The sequence below is a fragment of the Lissotriton helveticus genome, chromosome 7 (genome assembly GCF_964261635.1).
Source record: "Lissotriton helveticus chromosome 7, aLisHel1.1, whole genome shotgun sequence".
In the NCBI taxonomy this organism is placed as follows: Eukaryota; Metazoa; Chordata; class Amphibia; order Caudata; family Salamandridae; genus Lissotriton; species Lissotriton helveticus.
In genome coordinates this window covers 153,411,895-153,433,114 of record NC_136068.1, presented here as the reverse complement: position 1 = coordinate 153,433,114, position 21,220 = coordinate 153,411,895, and the positions used below count along the sequence as shown (strand labels likewise).

Sequence of the window (21,220 nt, the reverse complement as noted above, 5' to 3'; positions counted from 1 at the left end):
GAACCCTGGTCCCGGGCCAGACTTCTGCATCAGGGTCTGCCACTCTAACCATTGAGCCACACTTCTCCACACTTCAGAAGTGGACACTGTCCTTGTCTTCTCTGGGCAGGAAGGAAAAGATAGAGTCCTTTTCCTTCTCTGCCCACCCACCTGTCCCTATGTATAAGCCTTGGCGGTTTCTGCCCTTCTGGGACGCATGTTTAAAATAAGAAAGTAGGGGGACAGAATTTATGAAATTTGGGGCACACCGTGCCCTGACGATTCCCCCCATTTTGACCACTGCACTGACCCCTTTCCTTTCTCATCATACTCAACCTTCAACAGCTGTATCATTTGCCTTCTTCCTGCTCCTCTCCCTCGACTCATCTCTCATCGCCCCCTCTCAGTGCATGCCTACGAGTTGCCCTGATCCCATTAAACACTTTGCTCATCATTCTTCTGCACCATCCTGCACCATCACCCTACTTCCTCAGAGTCCTCTTTCATCCACCACTCACAACATATGTGTCGCCTTTTCTACTTTATGAGACCCATGACCCTCCTACTCCTCTCTAACCAACACTCTTTCATATTTCTCTGTTTTCCTTCTACTCGCTCCTTTACTATTATTTCATCCACCACTTTCCTTACCATTTATTTTGTCTTAATCTTCATTTTCTTTTTCTTTCCTTCACCTTTTCTATTCTTGCTCTCTCTTCACTAATTGCTCTACATTTCTCATCTCTGTGCCTCTTCACCTTTCTCTTGTCCAGATTCTACAATGTTTGATCATGTTCACTACCATTAGGCACTATAGTTGTGAAATCCATGGCTATATGTTTTTCAGGACTTCTGATGAAAACCCATGCCACTTCCACAGATACCATTTGCTCAATAGTTTATTAAATGTAGTAGTGTGAGTTATGCATTTTACCTTTCAGAATGCCTCATAACATCACAGATATTTGAAGCTCAAGTAAGTGTGTTTTTCCAGATCAGTTGCAATTGGCAGCTCACAACTTTTATATCAATGGCAGGAGATAAAATGATTTACAATGCTTCCTGTCCCACTCTTGTATCAGAAATGAAAGGCTAAGTATAAGTAGCAATATTTGAACGAGTGACACTGCAGATTAGGAGCATCTCAGTAGCAAGTACATTAGCTCACCATATTATTTTATCAATTTAGTACCTGTTACAGAAGCACTATAATCTATTTCTAGCTACTCCTACAACCAAAAGAGAGAATTTTTTGGGAGAGAATAAATGCACAGTCACTGGCAGGGACTCTAAAGTGAGGTGTCTGTGACAACTTCATTCATTGTATTAGCAGACTCAGGGTATTGGGAGTAGGCAGAACAGCCGCTGCACGTGTTGCACAGCGGAAGCTAGTACTGCCACAAAAGAGCCCCCAGTGTTGTTCATTGAAACTTGGCTAAAGAGTTTTCGCTTCAGAAAAATCAAAACGTGTGACACTCAGTTTTTTCTTCCGACCTGAAGCACTGCAGGTTAAGCATAGCATCACAGCAGGAAGAAAATGAAACAAACCCACACCCACCCACCACCACTACCCGTATTACTCTTCTTGGGATGGCTGAATCCTATGAGTTTGTTTCTGCCGTATGGTGTTTCTTAAGTACTGTGATGGGAGCTTGGATCAGTCACTTTAGATGTAGAGAGAGTGACAACAGTTACCCTTGCTGTTCACACATGCTCGAAAACCACCCCGACTGACTGAATGCCTGTCCCAGAAACTTTAAGTAGCTCAGGGCTGAGAATGGGAAACTTTCAGCCCTGGCAAATCCTTAAGAAAAAGAACAAAAACTGATTTTCTAATGGTAAATGGGCCATAGGAGGGCCATGGGGCTATCTTGGATGGGCCTGACCCACCCTCTGGAACTGGGATTGGGACTCAACCAGCCTATTAGATTAACTTTATGTAACATCAAGGATAAGATAAGGCCTCAGCTATGTGGCAAGATATTTTCCAGAATGTAACAACTATGTCAGCCAGCCAGAAGGTTACACATTCTCTACGACGGAGGAGGCCTGGGGAACTGTCAGCACCCTCCCATCAGAGCACCCACCCCAGCCCACTAGCATAAAGCCCCTTTTTTCTGATCTCTGAAGCATTCCTAGATATGAGGGATACCACCGTGATGGTTTCAGCTGCCACAGACTACCATTGTTCCCGTTATCTGTATACTCACCACTTGAATATGCTGCTAGTTCTGTTTTTTAAGAAATATATTTTCCAGAGGTCTGAAAAGGGTCAGAAAGCCCACCGTGGACGCCATAGAAAATACCCGAATACTGCAGTCCCATCCGTTGACTATCGTCCAATAACAGCATAGGATTAACCTCATGGGCGAGGAATGAAACAATAATTACCCTAATTCCTTTAATAACTGCTTCCCGCTAGCAACATCTGTATGTATGACGTAGCCAAAGGGGATGGGCTTAATGAGAACTTTTTGAAGACAAATAAGCACATATCTTCACTGGATTTTTCTCATAGCCCAGCTCCATTATATCAGGAAATGTGTTGCGTACTTGGTTACACGATCCACAAAAAGAGATGCCAAAGGTTTCATGATACGAGCAAGTCGCGGGAAAACCAGAACGGGATTTAAAAAATAAATGTTTTTAGAGCTCATTATTTTCCTGAATATTAAGATCTTTAATCTCCGCAAACAATTACTATTTCAGATAAATATACGGAAGGCCCACCAGCGGAGCCCTGTCACCCGGCTTCAACGTGTGAGGCAGGGCCCGGAAGAGCCGACGCAGGCAGTCCAGCGATGACTCAACTTACGTGTCCAATCAGCATCGACGAACCTGTCAGAGCACGTTCAGCCGTAAGTGAACATTACACCTGTGCAGCAACTCCCTTGGTGAGGGGAAAAGCCACGAGGCTGTCCCGATTTGCGCAGGTCGCTGATTCAGATACATTTTACGAATCAATCATGAATAATCCCTGTTTTTTTACGCTGCCTCTGTAGAACCTTCTAGTTGCTAATTTAAGAATCGTTTCTTTTAGATCTAGTTGATGGAACGTGGGTTTTTGCACATGCACTGTACTGTTGAGAAACGTCTAGTTGAATCTGCTTATGTCTTCAAACCAGTTTTTGCTGTCTAGTAGCGCCTTCTTCAGTTGTCGTAGTTTAAGCAGTAACATTTCCACATGCTTTACTTCACGTGGTCCAAGATTTTTTCTGAACATATATAGATAGTCCTGTGGGGCCCAGGCCCGGTTCTAGCGGGTGGGCCGGGTGGGCCAGGCCCACCCAAACATGAGCCTGGCCCACCCAAACAGGAGCCTTGGCCCTCGCAGTGAGGGCTGGAAGGCAGGCGCACAACGGCATTGGCCTAAAAGGGTGAGACAGTGTCATGGTCGCCGACTGGCTGCCGCCCCCCTCCCTCGAACTCACCACGCCAAACCCAGGACACAGGCTCATGAAACATGGTTAACTTTTGGAAGGCGGGGGTCACGAAACCCCCGGCCGTATTTATTAAGATATAAGATCATAAAATTTTAATTGCATGATAAACGTTTTATACAAAATCATCAAGACATTAGATACAAAGTTGTCAACAAATGTGAAAGCCTAACCTTAACAGAGACTCTAATACATTTTGTTTCCTAACCGAATCTAACATCCTCATCTAGATTTTGTATAATACATTTCTGGCCATCTGGCAAGGTCGCTAACCGGTGTCAGGTCCTACAAGCTGCGCCTTACCTAGCGATGTGCGCATGCGTAGCCAGGCCCGTTAAATTACCCGGTCCACGCCGTGAACTCCATTTACCCACTAAAGGAGGGCCCTTACTCTGCGCCAACCGGTGACGTCATGAGTATGCGCGCGCGGGGTGGCTACCAGCCAAAGGAAAGCGTGACTACTCCAACCCGCGACCCTTTGAAGCACCAGTTACCTTGCCCCTGAAGTTCTAGGAGGTGCCAATGGCCCCTCCCCCTGGGCGGGAACCTCCTTTATGGGATGATGCCCGCCCCCTCAGACCTTAAAAATTAGCTGCTCACCGGTCATGACCTTACCGCATGCCCCATACCTAATAAATACGACGACCTATGGAAAAAATTCTAATGGACAACTACTCTCTACTAAACACATAACGCATCCACATATCTACCAAAGGAGAAAAGGGCCTAGATATCATTGTAACAGCAAAACATAATTCAACACGTACCTATCAAAGGAAAAAATTGGCCTAAACACAATCGAACAGTACAACATATTTCCACATTTCTCTGAACATAATCTACAAATTTACAACTAGACCAACTTTATTACCGCACAGTCATTTTTGTTCCAGGGATGGTGGGAGGGAAAACAAGAGGCCCCCGAGCGCGGGGCACGACCAGTTGCGTGGGAGCGTCCAGGAACAAGAGGGTCTCCTAGGCGCTCCCCGCCTCTATATTCCTAAGGGGCACGGTGGGGGGGCGGCTACGCCCCCCCCCCCACCCGGCCCCTCCTGCGGCACGCCCCCCCCGACCCGGAAGTCCTATGATGACATCCGGGTCAGGGAGGGCACCTGGAGAGGGGAGCGGTCGCCGCGCCGCCATGCGGGCGGGGGGGCCAAGAGCCCCCCCTTTTCACATGGTCGCCGACTGGCTGCCGCCCCCCTCCCTCGAACTCACCACGCCAAACCCAGGACACAGGCTCATGAAACATGGTTAACTTTTGGAAGGCGGGGGTCACGAAACCCCCGGCCGTATTTATTAAGATATAAGATCATAAAATTTTAATTGCATGATAAACGTTTTATACAAAATCATCAAGACATTAGATACAATGTTGTCAACAAATGTGAAAGCCTAACCTTAACAGAGACTCTAATACATTTTGTTTCCTAACCGAATCTAACATCCTCATCTAGATTTTGTATAATACATTTCTGGCCATCTGGCAAGGTCGCTAACCGGTGTCAGGTCCTACAAGCTGCGCCTTACCTAGCGATGTGCGCATGCGTAGCCAGGCCCGTTAAATTACCCGGTCCTCGCCGTGAACTCCATTTACCCACTAAAGGAGGGCCCTTACTCTGCGCCAACCGGTGACGTCATGAGTATGCGCGCGCGGGGTGGCTACCAGCCAAAGGAAAGCGTGACTACTCCAACCCGCGACCCTTTGAAGCACCAGTTACCTTGCCCCTGAAGTTCTAGGAGGTGCCAATGGCCCCTCCCCCTGGGCGGGAACCTCCTTTATGGGATGATGCCCGCCCCCTCAGACCTTAAAAATTAGCTGCTCACCGGTCATGACCTTACCGCCACAGGCCAGCATTGTTAACCGACGATCTGGCCTCCCCCTGTCCTGACCTACCCTAGCAAGTTCTCCCTTTAGAAAAACCCTCCAACCAGGCCCAGACATTATCAGACCACAGGACGTTCCCTTCCTCAGTCAAGTGAACCCCATCACCCAGGTAGTATTGTTCACCCCATATACACCCATGCGGGATCGTCTGCAACAGGGGGGCTCGGAATAATTTGTCCAACTGTGTGTTGATCCTCTTTACCGAGTGATTCAACGCCCTGACTGAGTCCCCCCCTCGCCACTGCCACCGAGGGATAAGTTGCGACCACATTACCGTGCAACCCGGGCAAGTCCTAGACACCCACCCCGCAGTGGAAATGATCTCATCAATGAGTATTCGCCTCCCCAGTTTGGCCAGGTCATTCTCCCCCAGGTGAAGTATCACCACTGACGGGGGGTCGGGCTGCTGCGCTAAGAGTCCCTGAAAGAAGTTCCTGAACTGTCCAAGGCACAGACCCCCTCTCCCAAAGAATGAGATGTCCAACCCCTTCAATGCCGCTTTTCTCTTACGGTCTGTTGAAAGAAAAACATTTTTTACCCGCCTTACATAAGAATGACCTACAATCCAGATCTTCAGTTCTCTGCGTCCAGCTTGCTGCTTGTGCTGTGATGGTGTAGCTCCCTTGTTCCCGCCAGCGAGTTCCTCCCCTGCGTCACAGGTTTGAGAAACTGCAAGAACCAGAAAACACAACCAGCGTGAGAATCATCCTGTCATAACATGTCAATCCGTACATATCGTTTATAACAGTCAGATGACCATCTCCCAATTTTCTTCACACTCTCTGCCGAGAGACCCCCTAGGGCAGCCTCAGTTGCCGCCCCTATCCTGAAGGAGTGCGTGCCAAATTCCTTCGGATCCAACCCTGCCTGTCTAATAGTCAGTTCGAGGACCCGCCTAAACTGGTATCTAGTCAATGGTGTCCCATTGGAATGACACAATAGTGCCCCACCCGCCGTGCCCTCCCGTTGCTTGTGGAACACCTCCACATGGGAAACCGGGCAACAGGGGTTGGTCTCGGCCCGGTGGAGCACTATGGTGTAACCCCGAGACTCCTGATCAGTTTTTGACCTCTGAATTGTCACCCACATGGTGTCTCCCCTGATCCTAACACTATTTAGCTGTAGCCCGCCCCACTTATCCCCTTTTGACCCTGCCACCAGTTCGCCAATTCTGAAAGCCCCATAAAATGCCAAGGCAAAAGCAGCTTTGAACAGATGTATCTCCCATTCTGAACTACACACCTCGTGCAATGCCACTAATAAGGCTGTCAGCCGCGCCAAGCCTATGGGCTTCCGTGTATCTGCAGCATGGCCCTGCAACCGGCGCCATCCCCTCATGGCCTTGCGCACCATAAAATTATTGGTGGGATCTCGCATGCCCTTAGCCTGCGCAAAGAAGGAAACAGCCGCCCTATGTCTGCCTGCGGCTGCCACTGATCTCCCTTCCCTGTGCATCCATTCCAAATATTCCGCAAAACTGTCCTCCTGCGTCCACCTGACCTCCCAATCCTGCCCTAAGAACAAGCGGTAAGACAAAAACGCCCCTTCATAAGATGTCTTGGTCCTGGGGGCTAGGCTAGCAACCACGAGGTCCTGTAATCTGGGGCACCAATCTGCCAGAGTACTGTCGGGAATTGTGCTGGCGAGGGGTCTGCTGCAGGAAGGTGTTCCCTGAAAACCTGCATTTTAAAGCGAGAAAGGGAGTCAGCTGCATTGTTAAGGACGCCTGGGACATGTTTGGCCCTGAAGAGTACATTCAATTGTAAGCACAGCAGCACAATCTCTTTAATCAGGCGCAAGATGAACGGACAGCGTGCCCCCTGCTGGTTTATGCATTCGACCACTGTCATGTTATCAGACCAGAACACCACTGATTGGTTACATAGATGTTCCGGCCAGACCTTCAATGCCACCCATACTGGAAAAAGTTCCAGGAAGCCAATGTTGGCAGTCAAGCCCCATCTTTTCCATTCCTCTGGCCACCGTTGGGCTACCCACTTGGTCCCTAAAATGGCACCAAAGCCAACACTACCGGCAGCGTCCGTCCACAAACCCAATTCTGCTGATGAAGCGGGAGGACCTGCCCACACTACCCTGCCATTAAAGTCCCTCAGAAATGCCATCCATATCTGCATATCCTGGCGAACCTCAGCTGACAGCCTAGTGCGGTGGTGCTTCTCCCGCAGTCCTTTCATAGCCTGGGCAATAGAGCGTGAGAATGGGCGTGCCATTGGGATGACCCGTAGTGCAAAATTCCGTTGCCCCACCACTTCCTGCAGCTGCTGCAAGGAAACCTTGTTCTTTCCCAGACATTGCCGCAGAGCGGCTCTGAACCTAGACACTTTGTCCTTGGGCAACCTGAAACATCCTTGTACCGAGTCAATTTCAATGCCCAGAAATTCCAAGCAAGTAGCCTGGCCCACCGTCTTCCCCGGCGCCAGCGGAACCCCAAAAGCCCGCACGAGCACGCAAAATTCCTGCAATGCCCACGCACACTCCTGAGAGTCCGCCGCACCTAGGAACAGGAAATCATCCAGGTAATGCATAACTTGCTGGTGGCCCGTTGCCTGTCTCATAACCCATTCTAGGAATGAGCTAAATGTCTCAAAATAGGCACACGATATGGAACAGCCCATGGGCATACATTTGTCCATGTAAAACTTGCCCTCAAAGGTAAAACCTAAAAGGTGGTGGTCGTAGGGGTGCACTGGGAGGAGGCGAAAAGCGGATTCTATGTCAGATTTAGCCATCAATGCCCCTGGTCCCAGGGCACGCAACAGGGCAACCGCCTGATCAAAAGAGGCATATTTAACACTACAAATCCCTTCATCAATGGCATCATTCAAGGACGACCCTCTCGGGGCGGATAGGTTGTGGATCAATCTAAATTCACCTTTCTCTTTTTTGGGTACTACTCCAAGTGGTGAACACACAAAATTAGGTGCATGATCTGCATGTTCGTTTGGATTCGGTGCTGTGTTGTGAGTCTCTGGCGAAGGTGGTGCGGCACACTGAGTACTTATCTAGAACCATCTCGGACCATAACCCGCTGCTGATTTCGGTGCAATGGCAGTTGGCGAGATCGGCGGTCCCCACATAGCGACTCCGCCCGGAGACGCTGGAGGACCCAGCGTTCTGTGACACGGTCCGACAAAGCATTGACGACTATTTCGCGATCAATGCTGGGTCGACGGCGACCAGAGCGAATGAATGGGACGCGATGAAAGTGGTGGTGAGGGGGATTTGCATGGGCCGGTTTCTGACTGTGAGAGGAACCGTGCTGTCTGACCTCGCGAAAGCGGAGACAGTGCTGAGAGGGGTGGAACAGCAGCGTCCAGAGAAGCCGGAGCTGCAGGACAGCCTGTTGCGCGCAAAGGAAGCGGTGGCGACTGAGACGGAGAGACTGCGGTGCTATGACTATAAGTTGTATGCGGTGAAAGTGCATGAGGAACGTGATAAAGTGGGCACGCTCCTTGCGAAGCTGGCTGATCCGAACCCTAGGGGTTGTCCGGTGCTGAGTGTACGAAAGGAGGATGGGATGGTGGTTTGCTCGCAGTCCGCGGTCCTGGAGCGCTTTCAATCCTACTGCACAGGCCTATATACCAGCCACCTCGAAGCGGAAGCCACGGACGTTAGCGATTATTTAGATCAGATTCCTTTGCCGGTATTGGATGAGGAGGAGGCCCGGGATATGGGGGGTCCTGTCACCCTGGCCGAAATTAGAGGGGCGATTAGCCATATGGCACGGAATAGAACCCCTGGGGTGGATGGGCTGCCGATTGAATTCTACGCCAAATTTATGGAAGTGCTGGCGCCCAGACTGCGGGCTGTGTATGCGGAGGCGAAACAACTGGGGCGATTGCCTGACTCTATGACGGAGGCGCTGGTTGTGCCCCTGCTGAAACCGGGCAGGGATGCTTTAGATGTCGCTTCTTTTCGTCCGTTGTCTATGTTGACTGTGGATTATAAGATTTTGAGCCGAATCCTGGCCACCCGGCTCCTGCCACTGATGACCTCTTTGGTGCATGGAGATCAGGCGGGATTCATCCCCTCCAGGAGTACCTCGATGAATATCCGTCGGCTGATTGGGGTCATTGATAGTGCTGCCTTGGCGGATCCGGGCCCGGTGGTGCTGGCGGTTGATATTGAAAAGGCGTTTGATAGTTTGGAATGGGATTTTTTAGATGGTGTGCTGTTGAAGTTCGGGGTTGGGGAGGGGTTCCGAGGCTGGACAAAAGTGCTCTATTCATCGGCTAAGGCGCGGGTGCGGCTAGGGACACTGGTCTCCTCGGTTTATCCGGTCTGTAGGGGCACGAGGCAGGGCTGCTCGCTATCCTCTCTGCTCTTTGCTCTAGCGATGGAACCCTTAGCGGCACAGGCAAGAATGGGAGTTGTTTTCGACGGGATTGCGCAGGGACTTGACTCGCATTATATATCGTTGTACGCTGACGACTTGTTACTGTACCTGGCGGACGCTGGAAGGGCTCTGGAAGGCGCGGTGGATATGCTGGGCAGGTTTGGGAGGCTTTCAGGCCTCAGGGTGAACTGGACTAAGACTTGTGTGTTTCCGTTGCGGAAGGCCACGCTCTGCCCACAGCTCACGAGGCCGGTGGTGTGGGAACCATCTTGTTTTCTGTACTTAGGGGTGCGCATCTACCATGACACGGCGGACCTCCTTGAGGGGAATGTGGGGCGCTGCATTAGGGCGTTGAGAGGCAGTATGGACTTCTGGGCCTCCCTCCCGCTGTCTGTACTGGGCCGAGTGGCACTGTTGAAAATGGTGGCACTCCCGAGACTTCTCTATTATTTTAGAACGTTGCCGGTGTGGATCCCGCAGGGTATCTTTCGGGAGCTGAGGACGTTGGTGACTGGTTTTCTCTGGGGCCACGGTTGCAGACGGGTGGCACTGACCACCCTGCTGAGGCCCAAGTGTGAGGGAGGGATGGCCGTCCCCGACTACGAGGTATACTATCTGGCAGCGCAGCTCCAGGTCCTGACGCAGAACGTGGCCAGAGAATTCAGGGGGCCCGAGGATGGCCGGGGGGTCGGCGTTCAGAGGCATGTCTTGTCGTCTATCGTGATGCAACAGAGACTGGCCAGTAGGGAAGTCACGATGGAGGAATGGACACTCAGATTGTGTTGGAACAGATATATGAAGAGGGCTGGGAAGCGCCGGCCGTACGCCCCGGAGATTCCGTTGGGAATGCTCACTGCCTTACCGCACGGGGGTGATTGGTCCCAATTGTTGGAATGGGAGGACCTGGGCTTGCAGATGGTAGGTGACCTTTATGTGGATGGGACGCTGGCCCCGTTCCAGACCTTGCAGGAGCAGTTCGGCCTGCCGAGTGGTTCCTTCTTGCTGCATGCGGCGGTGGTCGCGGCTCTGCGGAAGCACTGGGGGGGCGGATTGGCTGAACCGGAGGTGTCGGCGGTGTGCCAATATGTGGTGATGGCTGCGGGCACCGTCAAGGCGGTGACCTGCCTCCACAATAGGATGCTGAACGAGGGTCTGGCTCCGTTGGTCGAGTTGAAGTCGCGCTGGGAGGCCAGCATCGGTAGGCCAATTCCGGACTCAGTTTGGGGTCAGGTGCTACACAGGGCCTGGAAAGAGACAAGGAATGCGAGATTCCAACAGGTGCATTATTTTGTGCTCCATAGGGCATATTTGACCCCGGAGAGGTTACATCGACACTTCCAAGTGCTTGACGCCATGTGCCCGAGATGTTTGGAGCCCGAGGCAGATCTTGACCACATGCTGTGGGGTTGCCCGAGGTTGGGGGACTACTGGTCCGAGGTGGGAGACCTCTTGAATGCTGTCACAGATAGGGAGGTGGACTTTGATATGGCCACGTGCCTGCTTCTTTGGTTCCCGCACACCAAAAAGACCAAGGTGACGAGTAAATTCATTGGGTTGGGACTGATACTGGAGCAGCGAGAACTCACTTGGCATTGGAAGTCTAAAGAGGGGCCGTCTGCACGGAGGTGGAGGAACGAATTGGTGAAGTGGTCGGGCTGTGAGAGTGTGTCACGAATGCGCCAGGCGACTAGAACGGGTAATGAAAAGAGCTTGGACCTAGCACGGTCATGGGAGATGGTGGTGCAGGCATTGAGGGACCACCTGACTGAAGGCGACAAAACTGATCAGTTATGAACTGGGATTCCGTGTGACCACTTGTTTGTTACAACTTCCTGATAGTTGTCATCCTAGAGCAGGGGGGGATTGGTGATACCCGCATTAGCAGCAGTTGGGGGGGGGGGGTTTTAGAGTAGGAGTTGTGGGAGGGGGTGGTTTGCCGGCTAGCGGCGACTTCCCGGAACCGGATGGCCCAGGAAAGTAGTCGTGCTGATTTTGTGATATGACATTGAAGTGACCTGGGATTGGATGGGGGGGAGATGGTTGGTTGTTTTGGGATAAAAGCAGATACGAAGTGCTACACTTGACCCGTGTCCCGCATAGGGCATGCACCGAGGTACCTCCAGCGAACTGACTCATTGACACGCCGCCCAGCCTCCGGGATGTGGGCTAATCGGCTGTGTATTGTATTGCTATTGTGCTGTATGATGGGACCCGCTGGTGTATGGGTTGGTATGTTGGTTGTGTTTATTCCTGATTCTGCAATAAAAATATGTTTTAAAAAAAAAAAACACACAAAATTAGGGACAGGTGCCTCCTGGAAGGGGCCCGCTATCCTGCCTAAGGACAGTTCCTTGGTAATCTTAGCGGACACTACCGTTGGATTTTGTGTCACCGATAATTGGTTCCTGCAATTACTGCTACCTGTGTAACCTACTGCCGGGATCCTAAAACCTCGTGAAAACCCCTCCTGAAGTAAGGTGGCCGCTGCGTGATCAGGGTATCTATTTAACCATGGGATCAATGCTAACACATCTATTGGTGTGGGGGGGGGCCCAGCTCATCAAAGTTACTCCGGCTTCCCCCTTCCCCTACGCCCATGGTTGCCTGGCTTGGACCTGCAGGTTGTCTCGGGGGTGTGACTGGTGTCCACAGATTGAACATGCATGCCTGAATCTACAGGTGCCCTGGGGTCTTGTGCATGTGCGCCTATTAAAATCCCAGCATACCCCTCTCTTTTCTGACCCCGCCCCCTTACTTTTCCCCGGGACCTCATTCCCCTGTGTTGTCCGAAAGGGCTGATAAGGCTTCGCAGAAAACGCCCTGACTGTACTGATGGCCTGCGAAGGGACTGAGTCACCCGAGAACTGTTTATGCCAAGACAAGGAGTCGACCTTGTCCCATGCTAGTGATGCGTCAAATTCTTTGGCCTTCCTGAAATTCACATCATACTCCTTCCACGCATCACCAGTGTATTGATCACTCCACCCCACAATCCTACTCAGGTAGCAAGCCATTTCGGCCTGCACATTTGGGGGGCGTTCTGCCGTGATGGCCGAAAGGACAGCAGAGGCCCTGATCCAGTTCTTCAATGTCTCCTCTACTCTAAACCTGGTGCATTGCGCCCTCCATTCACTTGGATGCGTCCACTCCTTCAATACCTTGGCCTGTTCCATCTCCCTATTGTCCAGCAATAGAGAGAAAATGTATACATATTTCCCTGCCCAAATCATCTCCTTCACTTCCTTGGACACATGTTGCCCCAAATTTTCACTTCTCGTTGGCACTAAGCCGTCCCCCAAAAGAGGCAGAGACACTTCCTTACCATTCACAGGCACTTGGGCCGGTAGGGCACTCTCCCCGTTCGCCTGGGCAGGACCCGGACCTGTAAGGGAAGAAGATGCTGGTCCCGCACTGCTGGCAACCGCCGTTGCAGCCTTAATCTTTTCTACCAACTTTTCTGCTTCTGCTACATGATCAGATGAATCAAAGGACATACCCCCCTTTCTCAACCACGGCAGCAAATCAGCTATCCGGGATACCAATTCTGAAGGAACTGCGTCAGTTCCCGCGGGGCCCGCCGTCACCACTGGGGGCACGGCCTGGGGCGCAGGAGCAATGGGCAGGGGAGCGGGTGTGACTGGTATTGGTGCCAGGGTGGGTTGGGCAGGTCCCACAGGCGGGAGCGCCGGCGGGATGGCAGGCACCGGTGCCACGGGCGCTGGGATCACAGGCGTAGGTGAAATAGGCACCGGGACTACCGGCTCAGGGGTAGGGGCAGCATACCTAGGTTTCTTGGCCTTAGACCTCTTTGGTGAGGTGACAAAATCCCCCCTTGGCAGGGGGGGCGCCTTCTGACGAACAGGCCTACCCGATGGGCCAGGGGAATCATCAAACCTCTCATTAATTCGTGCCTCTAATTCATCAATCTTCCCCAACCGTTTGTTCATTTCGCCCATTTCCCGCATCATGGCTCGCATCATCACCTCCATCTTAGACCCTCCTTTACCCCCCCTTGCTCCTGGCATGATGACAACTGCTACACTCCTAGTGTCACAATCAGGCGTACTTGTATTCTGTACCTTCACCAGATGGAGGGTCTTCAGGGGGCTTTCAGCACCATGCAACGGCAACCGCAACACCACCGGCTTATCCGGCTATGTAAGGGGTGAGTAAACCTAATGTAGACCCACCCGGCGGCAACCAGGAGCGATGAATGCCAGCCCCCCGTTCCCCTCTTACCGACCAATCCTGCGCACGTGCCGCCGATACCGGTCTGTGACCACGACCCACGTCCACGCCTTCGCGCTGACCAGTGAAAAATTTTTGGGGAAAATTCACATTCAATCCTGAAATAGAAAAATTGTATTAATCCCTGGGAGTATGCGGCAGTTCACGACTCGGCTGTTAACCTTATTCACACACAGTACAATATTGGCCTATTAACCTTATTTTTAGACAGTACAATTGTGGCCTTACTTTACCAACCCCTTTCTGTTAGTTACCACACTATACAGTCGAAATAACGAAATTGCACAATATATTACCACACTATACAGTTGAAATAACTAAATTGCACAATATTCCTTACTCATAGATAGCCTAATGAAAGCTTTATTAACACCCTTTCGTTATTCTTTAAACCTCCAAACTGTTATGAATCCCTTCCCAGGAAATTGCAGATTGCACCAGGTCTCCCCTCCAAGCCCTGCCCTGGTCGACCCTGCTTCGCACTCTGTTTTTCCAATGTTAACTAGCTACCAATGACGCTAGAGCAAAGGTGGAGGAAACCGATAGCCGCCTGTATGCGGAGGTAGAAGGCGGGACGGGAATTCACAGGTGCCGGTTTTTCTTCGGTAAATTGTTTCTTAAATTACTACAGCTGGTTCCAAGACTTATTTTGTGAGAATCGAGGAACCTCTCTTAACTAGCTACCAATGACGCTAGAGCAAAGGTGGAGGAAACCGATAGCCGCCTGTATGCGGAGGTAGAAGGCGGGACGGGAATTCACAGGTGCCGGTTTTTCTTCGGTAAATTGTTTCTTAAATTACTACAGCTGGTTCCAAGACTTATTTTGTGAGAATCGAGGAACCTCTCAACTGTTCCGAAACCCGGGATCGAACCTGGGACCTTTAGATCTTCAGTCTAACTCTCTCCCAACTGAGCTATTTCGGCCAGCTCCACCACCACTCCGGCTGCACGTGTCCCGGCCCGCTACCCCGCCCGCCGAGAAATACCTCGTTTGCTGGATAGTTCGTCGCTAAGCCCCCCACAGCCGTTACGCTGACCGAGTGTTGCTCCACGTAGTTCTGGCGCCCGAACTCCCGATGGTCACCGGCTCCACCAACGCGCTCGGACCGCAACCGAAAGTCTGTCCTCCCGACCTGCAACGAAAAACACAAGAATTAAATAAAACAAGAGGCCCCCGAGCGCGGGGCACGACCAGTTGCGTGGGAGCGTCCAGGAACAAGAGGGTCTCCTGGGCGCTCCCCGCCTCTATATTCCTAAGGGGCACGGTGGGGGGGCGGCTACGCCCCCCCCCACCCGGCCCCTCCTGCGGCACGCCCCCCCCAACCCGGAAGTCCTATGATGACATCCGGGTCAGGGAGGGCACCTGGAGAGGGGAGCGGTCGCCGCGCCGCCTGTTAACCTTATTCACACACAGTACAATATTGGCCTATTAACCTTATTTTTAGACAGTACAATTGTGGCCTTACTTTACCAACCCCTTTCTGTTAGTTACCACACTATACAGTCGAAATAACGAAATTGCACAATATATTACCACACTATACAGTTCAAATAACTAAATTGCACAATATTCCTTACTCATAGATAGCCTAATGATAGCTTTATTAACACCCTTTCGTTATTCTTTAAACCTCCAAACTGTTATGAATCCCTTCCCAGGAAATTTCAGATTGCACCAGGTCTCCCCTCCAAGCCCTGCCCTGGTCGACCCTGCTTCGCACTCTGTTTTTCCAATGTTAACTAGCTACCAATGACGCTAGAGCAAAGGTGGAGGAAACCGATAGCCGCCTGTATGCGGAGGTAGAAGGCGGGATGGGAATTCACAGGTGCCGGTTTTTCTTCGGTAAATTGTTTCTTAAATTACTACAGCTGGTTCCAAGACTTATTTTGTGAGAATCGAGGAACCTCTCTTAACTAGCTACCAATGACGCGAGAGCAAAGGTGGAGGAAACCAATAGCCGCCTGTATGCGGAGGTAGAAGGCGGGACGAGAATTCACAGGTGCCGGTTTTTCTTCGGTAAATTGTTTCTTAAATTACTACAGCTGGTTCCAAGACTTATTTTGTGAGAATCGAAGAACCTCTCAACTGTTCCGAAACCCGGGATCGAACCTGGGACCTTTAGATCTTCAGTCTAACTCTCTCCCAACTGAGCTATTTCGGCCAGCTCCACCACCACTCCGGCTGCACGTGTCCCGGCCCGCTACCCCGCCCGCCGAGAAATACCTCGTTTGCTGGATAGTTCGTCGCTAAGCCCCCCACAGCCGTTACGCTGACCGAGTGTTGCTCCACGTGGTTCTGGCGCCCGAACTCCCGATGGTCACCGGCTCCACCAACGCGCTCGGACCGCAACCGAAAGCCTGTCCTCCCGACCTGCAACGAAAAACACAAGAATTAAATAAAACAAGAGGCCCCCGAGCGCGGGGCACGACCAGTTGCGTGGGAGCGTCCAGGAACAAGAGGGTCTCCTGGGCGCTCCCCGCCTCTATATTCCTAAGGGGCACGGTGGGGGGGCGGCTACGCCCCCCCCCACCCGGCCCCTCCTGCGGCACGCCCCCCCCCCCCCCAGACCCGGAAGTCCTATGATGACATCCGGGTCAGGGAGGGCACCTGGAGAGGGGAGCGGTCGCCGCGCCGCCATGCGGGCGGGGGGGCCAAGAGCCCCCCTTTTTCAGTGTGTGCGCCCGGGCTGAGGCAGCTTCCCGGGTCGCACACAGACACAGTTCTTGAGATTATCGCAGCCGCCCCCGAGTACTTCACAGGTCTTTAAGACCATTTACATATGAATGAGGCTTTGTTTATTTTAACACCCCTTCATCTCCACATTGCGAAAGGCTTTGACATGGGTAACCTTTGCCTCTTGTTCTGCTGTGTGGATATTTCTTTTTCTCTGCAGTGCAGGAGAAAATAAGTTTGTTTATTCCTATTCACCTTTCCTGACCCCTGCACTGCTTATCACATCAGGCTGCCCGTAACATAAAGTTTGACTAATGGAGTAGTTAAGAGAATGTGTTACTATTTGTTTTTCTTTTAAAAATATGCGCAGGCTCAGCAGGACACATACTTCATGTGCACTTCATTTAAACAGTTTTTATCATCATGGCTGATGCAGGACAACAATTAGACAATACAAAATGCCCAGATAACCCTGGTGATTAATGATCCTGCTGAAGAGCAATCATTTGTCTGTTAGTTTTTAAATGCAGGTGAACTGTATTGTATGTGGAAGCTCAGTGGGTTACTGCCTTTGTCACAGAGATCCTTGTGTTACTTGCAGTTCAGAAGTTACAATCCTAACATAGGACAATGATCAATGAATTGTCACCAAAGACCTGCATACAAACATGAATGGTATAGTTAGAACTTCGCTTTTTGTTTTGTGATATAGTTAGAACTTCCTCAGTCTTTCATTTTTCTAATGTTGCTAAACTGAGTATGTTTGGGCAGAATTTAATAATTTGGACTAAAAAGGATTCTATCTTATATTTGAATGAGTGCGCCTTCCATTATCTGAAGAAATCTGCTGATGGTTTTTGTGCCCTGTGGCGATGGGCACGGGAAGTGTGCTGCACCAGGCTTATACTTATTATACTCTTGTTATGGTTGTGCTGAACTCTGGTCAGGTCGTCTTTTCCGTAATTTTCATATGTATACATTTTTATCAGTAAAGCTGACCCCCATGGAATACTTTTTAAATCCTAAGGTTGCGTTTCCCCAGACCAAACCCTTTTAAGATATCCTGCCCACCAGTATGAATGACATGTGATTCCTACACCTTGTAATACTCATTGGCTAATGTGACATTCCCTGTAGACTGATTTACATACTTGTATGATTCATTGTCTCTGTTTAATTTGTGCGTGGTGTAAAGTACTGACGCACACTACACTGATATTAGTAGCACTATACAACAAATGAAATGCATATGAGAGAGTGGCTACGTAGAGATGAGGGCACTGGAGGAGGGTGGCAGTGAGGGAATCTGAGGAGGAGGTCCACGGGGGGCTACGGAGAGATGAGGGAGGCTGGTGGAGGGTGGCAGTGAGCGTATCCGAGGAAGAGGTCATGGGGTGGAGGGTGAAGCTAGGGTGAGATGAGGGGCACTGGTGGAGGGTGGTAGTGAGGGAGTCTGAGGAGGAGGTCATGAGGGGGAGGGGCTACAGAGAGATTAGGGGCACTGGTGGAGGGTGGTAGTGAAGGAATGCGAGGAAGAGGTAATGGAATGGAGGGGGAGCTAGGGAGAGATGAGGGGCACTGTTGGAGGTTGGTAGTGAGGGAGTCTGAGGAGGAGGTCATGAGGGGGAGGGGCTACAAAGAGATGAGGGGTACTGGTGGAGGGTGGCAGTGAGGGAATCGGAAGAGGAGGTCATAAGGGGAAGGGGCTATGGGGAGATGAGGGGCACTTGTGGCATGTGGTGTGGCAGCGAAGGAATCCTAGGATGAGGTCAATAGGAGGGGCATGGAGTGCTGAGGGGCACTGTTGGAGGGTGGCAGTGAGGAAATCCGAGGAAGAGGTCATGGGGTGGAGGGGGGAGCTAGGGAGAGATGAGAGGCACTGTTGGAGGGTGGTAGTGAGGGAGTCTGAGGAGGAGATCATGAAGGGGAGGGGCTACAGAGAGATGAGGGGCACTGGTGGAGGGTGGCAGTGAGGGATTCCGAGGAGGAAGTCATAAGGGGGAGGGGTTATGGGGAGATGAGGGGCACTTGTGGCGTGGCAGTGAGGAAATCCGAGGAGGAGGTCAATAGGGGGGCCATGGAGGGATGAGGGGCACTGTTGGAAGGTGGTAGTAAAGGTATTTACGGAGAAAGAGGTCCATGGTGGGGCACCAAAAAAGACTTTTGCATCAGCGCTGAAGCCGGCCCTGTCATGGCCTTTCTGTTTTTATTTATTTAATTAGCAGGTGGGGTCATAAGGGCTACTGTGGAACATACTTTAAAGTGCGTGCTAATTATATTTACTGCTATAGTCAATGTTTTAAGTTTGAAGGTGATTTTAATAATGTTTTCACGGGGAAAAATTAAAGTGGAGCCCAATGGTGCCTGATATGGGGCTGGGGCCCAAGGTCAGCTGTGAGATAAGGTGCATTGGGGAGGAGTGGGTATAATCAAGCCTGTAAGGGAGTCCAGGGTCAGGTGGAAGTAGGTATGAAGAGGGATTCTCCCTGAAGGCTCCCACAGAGGAAGCCCGTGAAGTGTCACTTGCCTGATACTCCCACCTCAGAAACCTCCTCTTCCCATCAAAGGAACATTACATGGAAAAAACACTTTTGAGTGTGATAATATATGGAAAGAGATTTGGGAAAGAGTGCGTTTTTTTGGGCAGTGTAAGACTAAGAAGAGATAAAGGAGGGCCCTGAAGCAGGTCTGCCTAGACATATATGCGACAAATCGAGCCCGCAGTGGCCCACCCAAATGCACCCTTGGCCCACCCAAATAAAAATTCCTGGAGCCGGGCCTGGTGGGGCCTGTGTTCCATATCTCTAAAACGTGCTGCATCTCAGCTGTCCCATTTTGGTGTATAAGGTTAATGGAAAGATTTTCCCAGGGACACCCACATAGTCAAGCTGAGAAGTCAGGTCGCGAAATCTAATCTTCTGTGACAACAAGCAACTTTTTACCCACTGAGAGGAAATATTCAATCTAACAGATGTTACTAAAAGTAAAAGTGCATCAAAATAGCAGCAGGGTAAGATACTTTGAGCATGGCCCCCGAATCCTGTTAATCATTGATGGAATTTCCATATTTCTACTAAGCATTCGCACAACTTTCATTCACTCTTTCATACTCTGTTGAAGGACTTCCCTCATGAGCTTCTTTTGCGCGACTGTCATTGCGACATCCTGAGCCAAGCTCTTCCTTGTTGGAGATAAGTTCTGGCACCGCTGGCCATGCCTGTAACAGTATTTGAAATGGACATATAGAAATGCCAATACTCGCTATCCCGCAGTACCTGTTTCCCATTGAGAAGTGGTAGTACTCCTACTAAAAGTACTGAATCCCTGCTGAGAAGTGCGTGCACCTTTCCTTTAAAATGAAAGAAGTGCATATCCAGTACGTGCATATTTAAGGCACTCTTTCTGGGTTAGTGAAAGTGGCTCTCTTGAGGTTGAGATGGCCTCTGCCTCAAGGTGTCCACTCTGTGGGCGCCAGAGCTACATTGTACGTTTCCCAGACAGTCTCTTTGATGTTTGTCTAGCCTACCGATGGTTTCGTCCTGGTGCCTTTCTGGAGTCCGATGCTTTGCTCTATCTTGCAGGGTTGGGGTGGCGACCTAGCGGCACTTCTTTCTGCTCTTCTTTCTAACTAGTCTACCAGGCCCTAGATGAAGCGCCTACTATCCCGGGGATGGATTAACCTCATATTTAATTTCTTGCTCTTCACCTGGGGCTGCATCTGAAAGGCCTTGCCTTTCTGAAGCCCTGAATTCTCATATGATGATTCCTTGTGCTTTAAACCCTGTGTGTCCCAGTTCTTCTCTGTGAAACCTTAGCCTTACATCCCTTATCGTAAATATGCCTCATACATCCCATGGTTACCCATGGAGTCCTGTGATATCACACCTGTCGCACAGCAGTCTGTGACTGCGCTTGAGTCGAGGAGCCCCAATGAGTCACCATAGAGGCTAGCTGCTTCGAGCCCCTCTTAAAAACTGCTGCAAAAGTGGATGGTTAGAGGACGTCACCCCCTATAATCTCATCCACCTGACCTTTCATCGTATGGAAGGACTGATAAATTATTAACTGGTTTTACTTTATCTCCTTTCTTAAGTACATAATAACAAGCTGTCTGTCTTAAGCAGGTTACCTTTTGTGACTTTGGATTGTTCTCAACAGGCTTATTTAGGCAGAACATTACACATACATGCAAGGTAGGAAATAGAGCCATTTTAGTCCTGTTTTGCCATACTCAGGCATCCCTCAGACACCACAGACAATTGAAAAGAGACGTTAGATTAACCAAGGATGCACTCATTCATTGCCTTCTCAGCAGGCCCCAGCAGGAAGCCTCGCCACCAAAGATTTGAGGGTTATTTAGAGTGTAGCATGTTATACTCCGTTTTGCCAGCAGAGCGTAGGCGTGCACTCTGCTGCCCTGGTGGACTGCAGCCCATTGTATTTAGAGTTCTCCACCTGGCTGGCAGAGGAGAGTTTTCTCCCAGTGTGTGAGACTGGGGGGGGGGGAGGGGGGATTTTTATATTTCAGTTTGGGACCACAAGAGTTTTCCTGATGGACCCGAACAGGATAAAAAGCACATCATAATGTTTGCCCTAAATAGGGTGAATGGTCCAAGATACATAGACCAATGGCT

The 21,220-nt window shown here is 50.7% G+C and overlaps 1 protein-coding gene across 1 annotated transcript in view; it reads left to right on the top strand.

The window, feature by feature from the left end:
* ZNF831 (zinc finger protein 831) overlaps positions 1-21,220 on the top strand; it is a 485,428-nt gene that overhangs the window by 405,188 nt on the left and 59,020 nt on the right. Inside the window, exon 6 of the mRNA XM_078651829.1 lies at positions 2,689-2,837. Within this exon, the coding sequence (XP_078507955.1) occupies positions 2,689-2,837 (149 nt within the window). The remainder of the gene's footprint in view (positions 1-2,688; positions 2,838-21,220) is intronic.